The sequence below is a fragment of the Colossoma macropomum genome, unplaced genomic scaffold, assembly GCF_904425465.1.
Source record: "Colossoma macropomum unplaced genomic scaffold, Colossoma_macropomum, whole genome shotgun sequence".
NCBI lineage: Eukaryota > Metazoa > Chordata > Actinopteri > Characiformes > Serrasalmidae > Colossoma > Colossoma macropomum.
In genome coordinates this window covers 33566608-33582196 of record NW_023494784.1, presented here as the reverse complement: position 1 = coordinate 33582196, position 15589 = coordinate 33566608, and the positions used below count along the sequence as shown (strand labels likewise).

The 15589-nt window shown below is 43.7% G+C and overlaps 1 protein-coding gene across 1 annotated transcript; it reads left to right on the top strand.

Moving 5' to 3' along the window:
- The first annotated feature begins 1465 nt into the window (after positions 1-1465).
- On the top strand, positions 1466-13728 carry igfbp5b (insulin-like growth factor binding protein 5b). Its single transcript, XM_036569549.1, has 4 exons — positions 1466-2338; positions 8994-9211; positions 9478-9597; positions 9742-13728. The coding sequence occupies exons 1-4, from the start codon at positions 2005-2007 to the stop codon at positions 9874-9876; spliced, it is 807 nt and encodes a 268-aa protein (XP_036425442.1). The 5' UTR covers positions 1466-2004; the 3' UTR covers positions 9877-13728.
- Positions 13729-15589: the final 1861 nt, after the last annotated feature.

Sequence of the window (15589 nt, the reverse complement as noted above, 5' to 3'; positions counted from 1 at the left end):
TTTTTTTATTTTTTCATAGTTTACAAAACAGGATTTCTAAAAGGGAGCAGTGATGGAGACAGCACACACTGCTCCTCTGATGGACTACACATGTGGACCATGTGTAAAAGCCATTGTGGAATGGTTTTTAAGGAAAATGGCAAACATGAAAACAGAGGAGACGTTCATATCAGAGCAGCTCAACTTTAGAGTTTGGCTGTTAGATTTAAAGCTATGCTTTTTATTGTAAGCCACAAGTAAACATTTGACTCTATGAGTTTAATGCACACTGAGTGAAATCTGTCCCCAGAGGCTCTTGCTTTCTGTGAATAGGACAGTTGAAGCTCTAATCTAGGAAGAGTAAGTGTCTAAAGTCCAGATCTGGTTCTAAAACTGTACAGTGCAAAGATAAGTCTCATCCAGTGCCTACAGTTGCTCTATCATTCAAGCCTGATGGCCTCTTTCACATTAACTGTATGTATGTAACACTTCTTCTGACTCTTAAGGGTTTTGGCTTTTTAGGTCAACAGTGTTGGGATATATGCTCTTGACAGTCATTCATTTTTCATCTTTAATCATTTAATGAGTGTATTTACAGTATTACCATTTGAAAGAATACAATAGAAAGCATTAGCTGAGATTAGTAGGAAGTACTTGTTTTATAGGTAAAGGGGCACACTATAACAAACTTTATTCCAATTTCAGCTGCTGCTTATTAAACAAGATATAACACATAAATATGCACTACAAGATAATCCAAAAGTAATTTTAGTGGAAAACCCAATAAAACAATGACCATTATTAAGGATCTATGATATGTGGGTGTCACATTACCCAACACACTGTCCCATATGAACTGATGCTCTAATAGACCTGAATCCACCGTTCTGCACTGATACAGCAGCAGACTGTCCAAATGCACAAACTGCCCCCGTTCTGCGCACTTCAGCGTCACATTCGCACCTTGATGCACATGCCATGCGCTTTTTCGGCTTTCTTCTTGCTGTTTCGACTCCGTTCGAGACGCATCGCGCCTTTGTTTTGGCGTCAAGCGTAAAAGCCAGAATCCTAGTCGAGACTGGGCTGGTGGGTATGCGTGCGTATGTATTTAGCTCTTTATGGGGACCACATGTCCCCAGGCTGATGGAAAATGTGAACATGTGTTAACGTTGTGGGGACACATGTTTAACCAAACAGCAGATTTTATTAGACAAAAGTAAAGGAGCCCAAAGACTAGAAGCTGCGGTCAGGGTTGTGTTAGGTGTAGCACAGCAGCATTTAGCTGTCATGGAAATACCTCACAACGACTGGAATACAAACTTCTGTGTGTTTTGCCTATGTGTGTGTGTGTGTGTGTGTGTGTGTTTTGGGGGGTGGAAGGGTGGGGGTTGTGTGTTGGGGGGGGAGGTGGGGGGTGGAGGAAACCGTTGGCGCGCGGCCAAGCTTGTGGTGAGCGCGAGCGCGAGCGCGCCTCCCTTCCTCGGCGCTCTTTGGGTTTGGCCGTTTTTAAAAAGGCGAGTCCGTCCCCGCGCTCCGTCAGTCTGCTCCCAAAACTTCACTCCTGCACGCGCGCGGTAGCGCTGTGGTGTGTGTATGTGTGTGCGCGTGTACTCGGGGGTGGAGAGCGACAGAAACAGCGAGTGAGCGAGAAGGGGACAAAAAAAGCGCTGCACCGACTCGCCTTGCGCACCGGACCGTAGCTGCTCTCCGCGAGGAAAAACCGGGCAGAGCGCGCAGAGACACCTCCTCCCGGCCGGTTCTTTTACCCCCCATGCGGATGCCTTTGTAGAGCCTGAACAGCGCGCGCCCTTTCCTCCCGGCTTTTCTGCTTCGGATGCGGGACTCACGTGAACTTTTTCTCGCTGTTGTTTGTTATTGAGAAAAAAAAAACACTGAAAAGACTCTGATGCCCTGAAGCGCGCGCAACGAACGTCACGTGCTGATTCTGACCGGAGGTAAATAAAACGTTTTTTTTGTTTTGTTTTTGAGAGAGAGGGAGAGAACAGGAAGAAATAAGAAGAGACGATGCTGCTCGGTGTGTGCCCGCTGCTCCCGCTCGTGCTCGTCGTGGCGCGCGGCTTGGCCTCATACGTGCCCTGCGAGCCGTGCGACCAGAAGGCGCTGTCGATGTGCCCGCCCGTGCCCATCGGCTGCCAGCTCGTGAAGGAGCCCGGCTGCGGCTGCTGTCTGACGTGCGCGCTCGCCGAGGGTCACGCGTGCGGCGTGTACACGGGGACTTGTGCGCACGGGCTGCGCTGCCTGCCGCGCGACGGCGAGGAGAAGCCGCTGCACGCGCTGCTGCACGGCCGCGGGGTGTGCACCAACGAGAAGGGCTACAAGGCGCCGCACGCGCCCGCGGGTGAGTTGCTAGCGTGCAGGTGTGCGTGCGCGTGGTGCGTGTGTTTGTTTGTATGCAGTGCCAGAAGTCACACGAGGGTAAAACGATTGCTTTGGTGGGAAGTTCAACTGAATGCATGAGCTTTTTTGTACGTGCTATAATGTTAGTGCAACTGGGGCAGTTTGGAGGGCGACGGGGGGCAATTGTCATGTCAATGTGTTCAGGCCATGCTGCAAGACAGAAACACTCCCATGGACAGCACGAGGTAGCATGCACTCTGTTAGAAATGCACGTGAACAAGCTATGAATTTGTTTAGGTGTGTATATTCGCGAACGTGCACCAGGAAACTTTTCAGTATGTCAGTGACACGGATGAATTGAGGTTAATCAGCCTGCAGCTTCTCCAAGAAAAAGCCAATTTTAACGCCGTGCACGAGCACCACCGGCTCTGCACGTGCACTGCACGGTAACAGTGTTTGCTTGAGCTACATACTGAACCCTGTCTAAACACTTGAGTGTGGAAATGCTTTGGCATGACTGTATGCTTAGCGTCCACAAGTCAGTGTTGATGATGATGTGCAAGCCTCCTTGGCGGAGTCTTGATGTTTGGGGGACGGTCGTTGAAGGTGGTGCAAAATCACTAAGCCCTCCCAGCCAGGACCTGTTCAGCATTTCTGCTCTCTGTGCTGTTGTGTTTAGTTTAGTGGTAAGCTTCAGTTCATTAGATCATGATCCTCCCCTGAGAAGACAGTGGAGACCTTGAGGGGGCCAGCAGATTTCGGTTAGTCTGTATTTAGGTGTTCATCTGGGGGTGGTGCAGAGAGTTAGATTACTGTTCAAAGATTAAATCCAAGGGGAGGAGGATGGCTGTAGTTTGGGCATGTGTGCTGAACTGAAAGCTTCATGAAACATGATCCAACCCCCCCCCCAAATATTTACCTACCCCCACCATCATGTGTTGTGTTCATGCTACATGTATGAAATTATGATGTTAGGGATCTAACGTTGAAACCTTTTTTTATTACGGGCTTCTTTCCAGTTGTCAGTTTTAATGTTAAATTATCCCCACCCCCAAGTTCCCTGAGGCAACATCAATCCATGGTACAGCATGAGAAAGGAATTTGCACTCTTCTACAGTCATTGTTTGGAAAAGGGAAGGACCGCTCGATGCAGCAGTGCAACTGGGGAAGTAGGAGTATGGTCCTTGGTTACTGCTCTTGTAGGTTAAACATATGCACATGCACATTCACACACAGAGACACTTCAAAGCCTGGCTGTGTTAGAATCTCGACATGAGCGTGGGGAGCCATGCTGTAACAGGAGCAGCTCTTCCCCAGCGTGTGATTGCATTGGGCACATAGTCGTGCCACAGTGATTCAGCAGAATACATTCTGGAGCCACTGTCTGAAGAGCTATTTATCAAGCACTGGGTGGATTTGGAGGGGGGGCTTCTTGTCTACTATAGTGTTTGGTTTCATCCTGGTTTTACCAGCAGGACAGGGGAAAAAATGGAGAGAGGTCAAGTGTCCATGTCCACACTAGGATCATGAGCCGCCAGCCCCTGCCTCCTAATTACCCACTTTTCCTGCATTGGATATTCCATAAGATTAGCCAGAACAGAACATTGGACAAGCAATGGACAATCCCATGTGATAGAATACAATTAGTCTATCATCTTCAGTCTGCTTGGAGCAGAGCAATTTTGCATATGTTCTCATCGGATAGATGCAAACTACACCTAGAGTCTTCCACTCTTTTGGTTCACAGTTGAGTCTTTTGCCCATCACTGGCCAGTCAGGTTAAGTTTCACAGCTGCTGCTGTCAGAATAGTGCGCTGTGTCCTGGACCCTTATCCCCTCGGAAGTATTTGGACAGCTTTAAGTTTTAAATCCAACCCCGTTTTAGGTTAATGAGTGACTGACAGGGTGGTTTGTGATTTCAAAGTTGGTCAGTGCCATAAGCCATAGTTTTTGGAGCATCAGAAGCTTCAACCTGTTGCTGAATGATAGAAGTGAAGGTACCTCATGGTACAATTCAGCAATTTGTCCCTTGCTAGGGTTCAGCAAACTGTTCCGACGAAGAAAAATGGTCCAAATCTAGAAAACTTCACTTGCACATGAACAAGCATGATGTGTATTGGCAACACATCATCAGTTAATGGATGTTCCTCTGAGCCAAAAGAACATCAGAAGCTGAAATTTGGATATGATTTGGTTTTGTACAAGAGTTCTACTGATTTATGACCGGCTTATCTAATTACTGGAGCTTGCTTGCATTTTAACTATAATAACAAGACAAACAAAAGGAAACCTATACAGATTGAACACTCAGTTTTTCACCGTTAGGTTGGTTTTCTTTGCTTTATTTCATCCAAAATCAGGCTTCAATGTCAAGCATATGTCTCAGACGGCCACTCACCTTCAGCTGAGGTATGCAAGCGAAGATCCTATTTGGCACACTTGAATGATTTCTGCCAATAAAGTTTACCAGCAATTTGTGCAGTGTGTATTTGTCAGTGGCACCTGGAGGGTTAGTGGGTAACAGCTGTGGAGGAACTCTGCTCCCACAGTAGCCTCCTCTGTCAGGAGTATGTGATCGTTGGGCTGCGACATCCTCATGCCGAGCTTTAAGTGGGAACATGTGTGTGGCTGGCCAAAGCTGTGGAGAGTCTTAAACCCTCCCGACTCCCCTCCATCTCCATCACCGCTGCAATCTTATCGCTTCCAGTTTCTCAGATCACATAGAGGAAATTAAAGTTAAAGCAGAAAACAGCAGACACTGTGGTAAGACCATGTGGTTAAGGTGCCAGCCTGCTGAAACGTCCTGTCTCAGACCAGGGGTGCTCGCTTCAGTGTCACATTCCTCCAAGGAAAGGAAACAAAAGGTGCTTAATTTCATGCCTGCAGCACAGGTTCAGCAGTGGCTGAAACCATATGGAAAGAGTTGCAACATTGGTCAGAATTGTTACTTTTGTATCAGGAGTCAGGACCTTGTCACACCCAGCAATTGTCCCATGTTGGTGTGAATGGAGACAAGGCAGCCTCTGATTGAGTGGTTTTCGAAAAACCCAAACTCAAATGTTGGTGAGACCTCAGACCAAAATTAGGTGGTGGCTTGTGTCTCATCTTGGGTTTTCATTGCTTTTGATGAGGGGTGCCTTCTGTGCAACTGACAATGAAAGCAAGAAGGTTGTCTCAGTCCATTCATCACAATTGGAATCTAACACAGTTCCTTTTAAAGCTTTTCAGTTAATTTTAAAATAATACCTGAAACCTGAATGTAGTTTTGTGATGTATGATAATTCATATAATTCCAATTGTGATGCTACACTGGCTGCCATAAGCATATGATAGAAGCAGAAAAAAGGACTTCGAATTCTCTTCATGCATAGATCTCAAACATGCACATACTTAGAAATGATCTCGAGTGAACTAATGATGCCATGAAAAGTGCTTTCAGGTGAATGGGTTATATGTAGAGATGCACCACGGTGCAAACTTTTGGTGAAGCAGAGAGGAACGTCGCCTCAGTTTCTGAAATGATGAAAATATGAATAAACAACAATGCCAAAGTGCAACATATAACTAAATTCGGTAAATTCATTGCCTTGAATGAGCACCCCTTCTCTGTTGTCGAGTATGTTGAATTTCATAGACATTTACGTACTGTAGCCTACATACAGTAATCATTTCAACAAGTTTGGTTTATGTAAACTATTTATTAGGGTTTTTATTTGTTTTTTGGCCAAGCTTGTCATACATTTTGACTTTGGCGAATACTTTTCATTACAATGCATCACCAGTTGTTTTTTTATAGCCAGAGGTAGTGTATAAACAAGTGTTTGGTTTAAGACTGCTCTTCATTATTCAGCCATATAAGTTGTCACTAATATCTTGAAGATTTTTTTGGCTTTTATAGAGTAGGCTGTTGAGTACTGTCTGATTTCTTCGGTTACTCATCCGTTAAACATCACCAAAGATTGATATCATTACACAGTGCCAGTCTAATATTCTTACACTGCATCATGTAGATGTTTCATCTTTTGTATCAGCACTTCATAATTTGCAGCAGGTGTTAGGGATCACAGTGCTTTTTTGGTGGATTGGTCTATAGGCAGCAGCTTCTGCTCTGGCCTTTTTTGGCCCTTTGTCTGCTTGCTGCTCTGTTGCAGTTGCACGATCATGCTGTGGATTTGGGCCAGCTTTTAAATATTGAGCAGCGGAATCTGGCTTAGGATGCCGTGGCTGGCCAGTGACTTGAACAAAGAAAATGAATGCAGAGCGAAAGACTAGGCCAGGAGCAGCGCCTGCTTAAAAATGCAACTTGTTCACTCTGGAACGACTTGCTGTAATTGTCACAATGCCACAACGATGAAATGATGGCATGTAAATAACTGTCTTGGGCACCATGTGGGTAGTTATAAACAAAAAATCAAACTCTGTGTAGCATCCACCAAGAGCCAGTCCTGAGATTCATGAGAATTTCAAGAATATCTTGTCAACACAGCACTCAAATTGCCATGCCGTACATCCTCAGCGATCAGTGAAATACGGGAAAAATTGAGAGAAGGGTTTGATTTCATCATTAGCATTCAGGCTGCAAGAAACGTTGGATATTGATGAAGTATAATTGCCCCGTACGCATATTAATATTTAAACAGAGCCCTATCAGATGCACCTTCTTTGCCTGCTCAGGTCCTCTCGTCTTAATGAAAACTTTGCAAGGCTAAGGGGAGAGACACCAATACCTCTTCAGCTTTCATTCCAAAGCTCATTTGAATAGAGAGGCTGCGCGTGATATGTCTGGCTTGGCCTTGCTCCAGTGTCTTGGCAGGGGTTCAGATGTTAAACACAGACTTGCTAAGCCTCCTTTACAAGCTGGGGACCCTGCGCATGGAAAAAGTGAGGTTTGTCCTCACGCTAAAGAGCCTGGCCCATGCACAAGAAAACATGAAATTGACAATTTAAAAAAAAAACAAAACAAAAGGAAAATAGAAACTGAAATGTGCTTAAGGCAAGTTCTGACTATTGTTGATTTTTAACCGAGCTGTACCTGGCTTGTGTGCTCCCTCCTGTCAGGCAAACTGCAAACCGCCATAAAGGTTTGTTGTGGCTAATGTCAAACTTCTGAGAGCACTTGCATTCCCCAGAATGAGCTAACTGCTTACTAAGTAATCTTTATTTCAGAAACAGTCCATTTTCTAACTGTAAAAGGACGTTAGAGGAGATAGAACGAGATAGTTGAGACTCGGCAAGCTGACCGGCCTCTCGGCTAGCCTGGCTGCTGGGAGCTTTTCTGTACAGAAATATCAGTCTGCCAAGTCATGAGTTGCAAGATTAATTTCAAAGAGTCAACCATGGCTCTGATAACAACTTCAGAAGCCAGGAACCCAATTCCAGTAATCACCCCTCCCCCATGTCCCCATGTCTGCAGTATCAGACAGACTCTTTCAACACCAGTCTGCTAGGAATACCCCTCTCTTTTACATGGTAGCGCAGTGAAGCAGGGGCTCTATAAGAGAAACTAGCCGAACCATTTTTAATCCACCCCCCCGAGCTGCCTTGTGACACCTCGCGGCTGTGTCCTGAACAATACTTGGCACATTCCATCTCAACATTTGACCCTGACTTTAGCACCCACTGCCATTCTGTTAGATTTCTTTGCTGGATAAATATAGCCACGGCCATGTAACAGTGCCTTGGCCTGCTGGGTTCAGGGATTATTTATGCACTTACTATACTGTAAAACCATCTGGGGAAATGATGTCTGATCACCTTCTCTTAGCCATCTCTCCTAATAATATGCCCTAATAAATTATTTAGTTTAGGTGAGCAGATGTCTCATTCAAGTCAGTCCAAATTCGTTATTTGCTTTCATGCAGTACTTTGGGCCTTTACCTTATTTCTCCATAGGCTGTAGAGACTGTTGAAAACTCTTTGTCCAAATATGGTTACTTCCCTCGAACACTCAAAGATAGAGTTACCATCACGACACAGGTTCGTCCATCTCGCTAAAACCTTTTGGTTGCCATGGTACTTGTGGTTGCTGTGGCTTCAAAGGATCTAAGATTGACTTGAAGGAGAAAAAGAGCCTTTGACAATGGCTTCTGTTCCACTACAGTCAAAACTTTCACAATTCAGCTCAAACATGCTTGCTAGAGTGAGAAAGTAAACTGCATTTGAGGAAACTGACATTTTTTGATTTAGTAGTCATTGACACATTTGCATGTTCTACCAAATGCTTGCCATGATTTGTCATTTCCATAAAGAAGTCCATAATGAAGATTTGGCCTCATTGGTTACTTGACCATTGGCTGTTTAGTTAACAATGAAGCAAGTCACAAAAAGAGTGTCCCATTTTGGTCACTGTATTTAGGTTTTGTAGGGGGACTGGGGTTTGTATAGGTGGGGGTAGGGCTTGTCATCACCTGTTGATCCTTTTCCCCACTCTGTAAACAAATGCAAAGAAAACATTTGGTGGGAAAGCAGTTGGTTTCAGATTTATTTTCAGACACCACTCAGGTATTGGAAAAGCTGGGCAGTAAAAACTGGTCTTTGCTATTTGACGCCAACTTTGATTCCTCTGCATTGAAAGCAAAAGCAGATGTTTGGTAAACGATGGTTGGGATAAATTAAACTCATCCGTGTTTTGATTTTTTTGTGTGTGTCGTTTGTAGATCGTGAATCTAAAGAGCATGATGACACAATGAAGACTGACGTGACAGAGGAGCAGCTGCCTCAAGCCAAAGTCCCCTTTAACCCAAAACAAGACATGATCAACAGCAAGAAGCAAGCTGCCATGCGCAAGGACAAAAAGAAGCAGCAGGAGAAGCTGAGGTCTGTCGGCTTACCGGATTACTCACCGCTCCCGATTGACAAGCACGAACCAGAATTTGTAAGTTAAATGAGGTTGCAAAGCAGGAAGGGGTGTGGATATTCAAATATATGTTTAATATATGTAAAACGTTTAATAAGCAGCTGATGTAGCATCTCTCACTAAGCCAAATGGCAACATGTAAGCACCACCATGCATGCAAATACTCTAAATAAATGTTTGACAGACAAACAATTGGGTACAGATGACCTCTTATACTGGCTTGAATGTAAATCTTCCTTGTTTTAAACTTTGTATTGATATGCATTGTGTGCTGAATCATACAGGGTCCCTGCAGGAGAAAGCTGGATGGGATCATAAAGGGAATGAAAGATACATCTCGCATCATGGCTCTGTCCCTCTACCTGCCCAACTGCGACAGGAAAGGCTTCTTCAAGCGCAAACAGGTGTGGATTAAATCTTTTTTAATGACTTCTTCGTTCTATGTGACCATAGCTGTCCTGTAAGTGGTGGGTGTCTGGTAATTTTCCGTGGAAGTCACGTAACCCCCGTCTTCACTCGTCTTTCCCTCCTAATCCCCCACCCTGCAGTGCAAGCCTTCCCGTGGCCGGAAACGAGGCATCTGCTGGTGCGTGGACAAGTATGGCGTGCAGCTGCCAGGCACTGACTACAGCGGGGGTAACGTCCAGTGCAAGGACCTGGAGAACAGCAACAACAACGAGTGAGGAGGGACCCGCTGTGATCACCTGACTCGAGGCTCGCCTCCTTCTTTCCTTCCCACCTGTCCACCCGCCAGTCACTCTGAGATTTCGATGCGAAAGAAAAACAAAAAGCAAACCAATAGAACTACCACGAAAAGCTAAACTGAGGAAGAAAACAAACACTTTCTCTTTCTGACTGAGCTCTCATCTCTAACTCAGGGGACCCAGCCAATCAGAGGGCCTCAGCGGCGTCAGGTTTAAGGGCTGGGTCCCGGCAAACGATTTTTAAAAATATATACATACAATTATATATTTTTATAGAAGCTGGGGTTTGAGCACCATACTGGTAACATACAACGGAAAAAAAGAAAAAAATGTATATGGCATGTTGATGATTATTAACAGAGGGCTATCTTGGTCTTTTACATCTTTTGAGATTGAGGTGTCAGAGGAGATAGCTTGAACTTGTACTATTGGAAGAACTATTCAATTTTTGTTTGTTTTTGTTTTCCAAAAGAAGAAAACATGTTATAGAGATGTGCTGATACAGCTGTCTCTGTTGTCTGTCTGGCTATTTTGGTCCTGTCAGAGCACTTAATCATTGGGGAACCTGCTTGGAAATGTGTAACTTCACCAAGTTCAGTGTATGTGTGCGTGTGTGTGAGTGTATGTGCACGTGTGGCACATTTTTATATAAGAATGTCCCCTTTTTCTTTTTCTGCCACGTAAGCTAGTGGCAAAGACCCCCATCCCCACGGCACCCCCAGGAGCAGCTATAGAGTAGCTCAAACATAGCATTCTCTCACTGGCCCACTCGCAGCATGTCTTTGGGAGCAGGATGGTGTAGAAACAAAACCCGTCCCACAGACCTCTCCGTGGCTCCGTGTAGCTTGCCTAAAATGCCAACTGTGCCTATGTAACCTGACGCTGCCGTGCAGAGTGACCCAGGTGAACGGAGAGCCGATGGGCTGCCCGCTCGTGGCTGCAGACCGAGGTCCAGTCACGTCTGCATCTTCTTAGATTCCTTGCGAGAAGGGCAAAATCAGTTGGCACCCATTTGCAGTAAAATGTCTAAAGGCTTCTGTGGAAGTGTCACTATCAAAAGTGGGACGTTTGGTGTTTACGTTCGAGGCAGACGGCAATGCCCTAATGCTAGAATCTCCCCAGAATTTCTGTTTGACGGGACGTTCACCTTTTGAGGGCAGTAGCTTCTGTGACGTTTTGGAATAGCCGTCTTCTTTTCTTTGGTTTTGTTTGTGTTTTTTCTTTGCCTTCAGTGAAGTATCGACTGCCCACTTATGAGCCATGTTCCTCGACCAAGTGCTTTCACTGAGCTAGTGAGTGAGCCCTTGGCACAGTATGTTACCTTTAACTGTAGATTGATGAATGTTTTTCTAACAAAAGAACTGGTGCTTGGAAACGGAGTTGTGCGTTTTAGCGTGTTCACGTTGTTCCATCTACCCTGTCACTTTGGGGCCTAGGTGTTCCCAGACGTCCACTTCTCCCCACCACGCTTCTAGTCTATTTTCAGGTCACAAAGAAGTGCTCACGCTGATAGTTTGTCTTCAGCACGATGCAACTGCACGTTTGGTTTTAAGGGGCATCATTGAAACAGAAGGCACGTTTTACTACCACGTCATTTAGTGCATAGTTTTATGAGTCTGTGTGTGTCTCAGTGCCTTTCTTCATACAAATACATTTGAATAGTGACGTGAACGTTACACAGTAGCCAAGGGGATAAAAGATTTTTTTTTTTTATTGTATTGACGAGGGACCTCAATTGCATTCAGATATGTACATGTAAAATCCATCACGCCAACACCTTGGAAAATCACTCCATGTGATGAGGCAAAGATAAGAGCGAGAGCTATTTTTTCACTAACAGCTCAAGCTAGTGGGTACACCTCTGTCTCTTTTGTTGTTTTTTCTTTTTTTTAATATCTACGAATAAGCTGAATATTGATTTGACAGAGACTGCAAATGTATGTAATCGCTGAGGAGTAATTTAAGTTGTTGGTTTTTTTTTTTTTAATTCAGTCAAGCTACATATAAACAGGGATACACAGAGGCCTCGTCGGCCAGCTCCAGCTGGAGTTTCCCTCGGAGGGAACCAGCGAGAAAAGCCATTCCCTGCCACAGTGGTTCTGCTCAGATCTTATTACAGAGCTTTGTGTGATCATAGTTTCATGGCTGGGAGGGGGCCCGTAATGTTTGACACAATGAGACTGAGAAGCAGCTCCGCTGAGCTTGCCCTCTAGTGCTGCTTCTCTCTGCTATGGATAGCTACTACGTTTAGAATATATAAAACCCATCACTCCTGTGTTCTCTCGCAGGTAGACAAAGAACCACAGAATGTACTGCTGGTGCGTCCGGATGGAATGAATGAGCAATGAGGGACTCTCTGAAGGTGTGGAGAAAGAGAGAGAGAGAAAGATAGAGAGAGTGGGTTAATCAGATCTTGGCAGGTGTTTGAAGTAAGTCATTGAGGAGGTGTAGTTCTCTCTGTTATTGCACAAATGGCCTCCAAGAAGGAGGCTAGCGTGAGGCAAGTCCATTCTGCCGGATATTTACCCAGGTCCTGATCCATGCTCAGTGCCCCCTCCCACTTTTTTGTTTTTATTTTTGTTTTTGTTTTTATAAAAGCAGCTTGCACTTATGTATTTACAATACTTCTTTTGCCACATGACAGCTTCCTCCTATTAGTGCCGACTCAAAAGCAAACTTCAGTTCAGGTGTTAGGAGGAGCAGGAAGCAGGCCTCAGACACAAAAAAACCCTGCCTGGGGATTTTTTTTTTTTATTCGACAGGGGCTTTTAGTGGCCCAAGCCTGACAACCACCTCTTCATCTGGTGGGGGGTAAAAAACAGTAATACGAAAGCTATTAATCTCAGTCCATTCTCCATCTACTCTTGCAGCTTGCAGACTATGTGCCTCAATGGCACCCAGGGAAAGGGAGAGAAGGTGAGAGCCCCAGACGGGTGATCTCGTCCTGGGAACTCAGTGTCCCATCAGGGGACGCAAGAACACATACATACAGCGCAGAACACATCACAGTAGATACCGCTAGCAGGCTAGACTTATGGAGCTTTCGGAATCTGTGAAACAGGTACAAGCAGCCAGAAAATCCGTGACTACTAGCGTCAAATGCTGTAGGCAACCTTTTTGGCTCAAGGTTAACGTGGTACACTATCTAATCATACTACTAATCATGTATGGTGAAATTATACTGCAACGTTCCCGATGCCTTGTTTTCCATTACGGTACCAAATGATCAACTGAAACAGCTGATGTTCTCTATCAACCAAAGACAATGCTTGAATACAGAAAACTCATTTCCTGCACGATTGTCTAGAACCTGGTCACTGGAAGAAAGAGAACACGACTGACTGAGACTCTTTCTAATCATATCTGTGCTGTAGAGAAAGGAGAACAGTCAAGCCACAACGCCATTGTAGTGTTGCTCAGTACCTTCACCAGATTCCGAATCTCCACATGGTTAGACGACTACAATATACACAACACATGATACGGTAGTTACAGCTCTCTTTCTGAATGCATAACAGTTTCTTCTTGATTTTTCTTTTCTTTTTTTATTTTGTGGATGAGAAAAGACTTGATGATTGATCACCCTGACATGTGGCCTAACCCGGCGTTTGGGAAAAAAAAAAGGACCCATTTGTGGCAGGAGGACCGTGAAAACAGCATTTGGAACTCTTAATAAAACAAATAAAGAAAAAAAAAATCTCAAATTATTAAGAAAAGTGAATATCACTGTGTAATATTTATTCAACTTGTAATTTATGTACTCTTTTAACCTTTGTCTTTTTTTTTGTTATGACAAAGCATTTATTTAAATAAAGTTATGTATTCATTTAAGCCCTTGTTACGTTCATTCTTATTAAAAAACGACAATAAAAACAAAGATTAGTGACTTACAGTCATACACAAGTTTGACCGCCCCTACACTGTTAGAAATAAAGGTTCTGTGCAGGTACATTTTTCGTTCATCAAGCTACAATGTAAATGTACCTCAAAGGTGCAACAGTGACTTTAAGGTCTAATTGTGAACCTTAAATTAGTTTTTTTCCAGGTGAACAGTACGTATTTATCTTTTCATAACCTAATGTTCTAAAACAGAACAATAAAACAAAGAGCCTGGAGACGAGGCGGGGTGTGTGGAGTCAACACTTAGACAATATAGTCAGTATAAAACTTAGGGAATACAATTTCAATAGATTATGGTACAATTATGTTCCCTGACCAAAGGTACTGAGATGTTTTGCATGGGCCACATTTCATGATATGTTTAATTTGACCAGAGGCACCCATAATTTTGAAGGAGACTGAATGTTTTCACAGGAACACAAAATCAGTCCATACATGACATTTAAACAAATACGAATCTGTGATTAAAACTCTGCATTAGTGAAAAAACTGAGATCCAATCAACATGTTTTTTAGTGAGAGCTGTATTTTAGAACTAATAATTGATAGTGCTTTAAAAACAGTGGAGATAATATTGTCTTATCACTTTAATATATATGTGTAAATAAATAAATCTGGACTTTTCGCCGTGCTGTTCAAATCTTGCCAATGCTATTGTTATTGTTGATAGACCAGGGGTGGTAAAATGGCCTGGAGTGACTAAACATTGCAGGATACAGGTTTATTTTGGGTGAATACATTAAAGGCCTGCCCGGAGGCTAGTCACCTGGTTTCCAGAAGAAGTCAAAGAGACTGCACAGGAACAAGGAAGTCATTTAGCATTGAGCCCCAACTTCAAGGGGGAAACTCACACCGCCACCAAGGGACAAACTCACCATTCAAATTATGGAGGAAGCCAGTGCCACAGACAGATTGTGCAGGCCATGATGTGGAAATCTCTCCTTTAATCGCAGCGCTTCAGGGCAAGTTAGCATAACCTCACACCACAGGGCTTCACTGATTAGCATGGGGTACTTAAGAGACAGAGCTAAAATCAGAGGTCGTCTAACCCTGTGGTGATAAATACTGCGAGGCCCACCTTGCAAGACCAAAGCAAAAGCCTTTACCTTGTCCCAAGTTAAAGCGATAGTTCAGCTAACTTCAAAAAGGCTTGGTTTCATGGTTTCTGACAGTGTATGATATACCATCATCTATAAAGTGGACAAAAATGCAGAATTCTTTCCATTGTTTTACATAATAGTATGTATGACAATGTCAGAAATCACATAAGCAAGTCTATTTAAGATGACATAACACTATTTCATGCTAATTGGCAGGGTTGAGAAGTAATGGAATACAAGTATTTGGAATGTGTATTCAGAATACAAAAATTAAGTATCTGTATTCAGTCCAGGTTATATTTTGTAAAGGCAGTATCATCTTTCAAAGACACATCACTGCTTGTTAAGTAACTGTTTTAAAATCAGCACACAGCATGTAAAGGCGTACTCTGAAGAAGAACTCAAAAATGACTTCTTTGCAAACACTGAAGATCCTGCTAAAGCCTGAGTAGACTGATAAATCTCTGTGATGAATCATTATTCTGAGTTTTAGCGAACAGTCTCCTCAGTAGTGCACATGTTCATGAGTGATAAGCTTAGCTTTGGTATTGTACTGGACCTGTGCGTGCGTTCTGAGGCAAGTTACATACCTATCATTAACTGGAAATCACATTATTACCCACTTTAAAGTCAAATTTTGTGAGATATTGTTATTAGGATATGGTGAATTGTTGCCTTAGGTCATGATACCT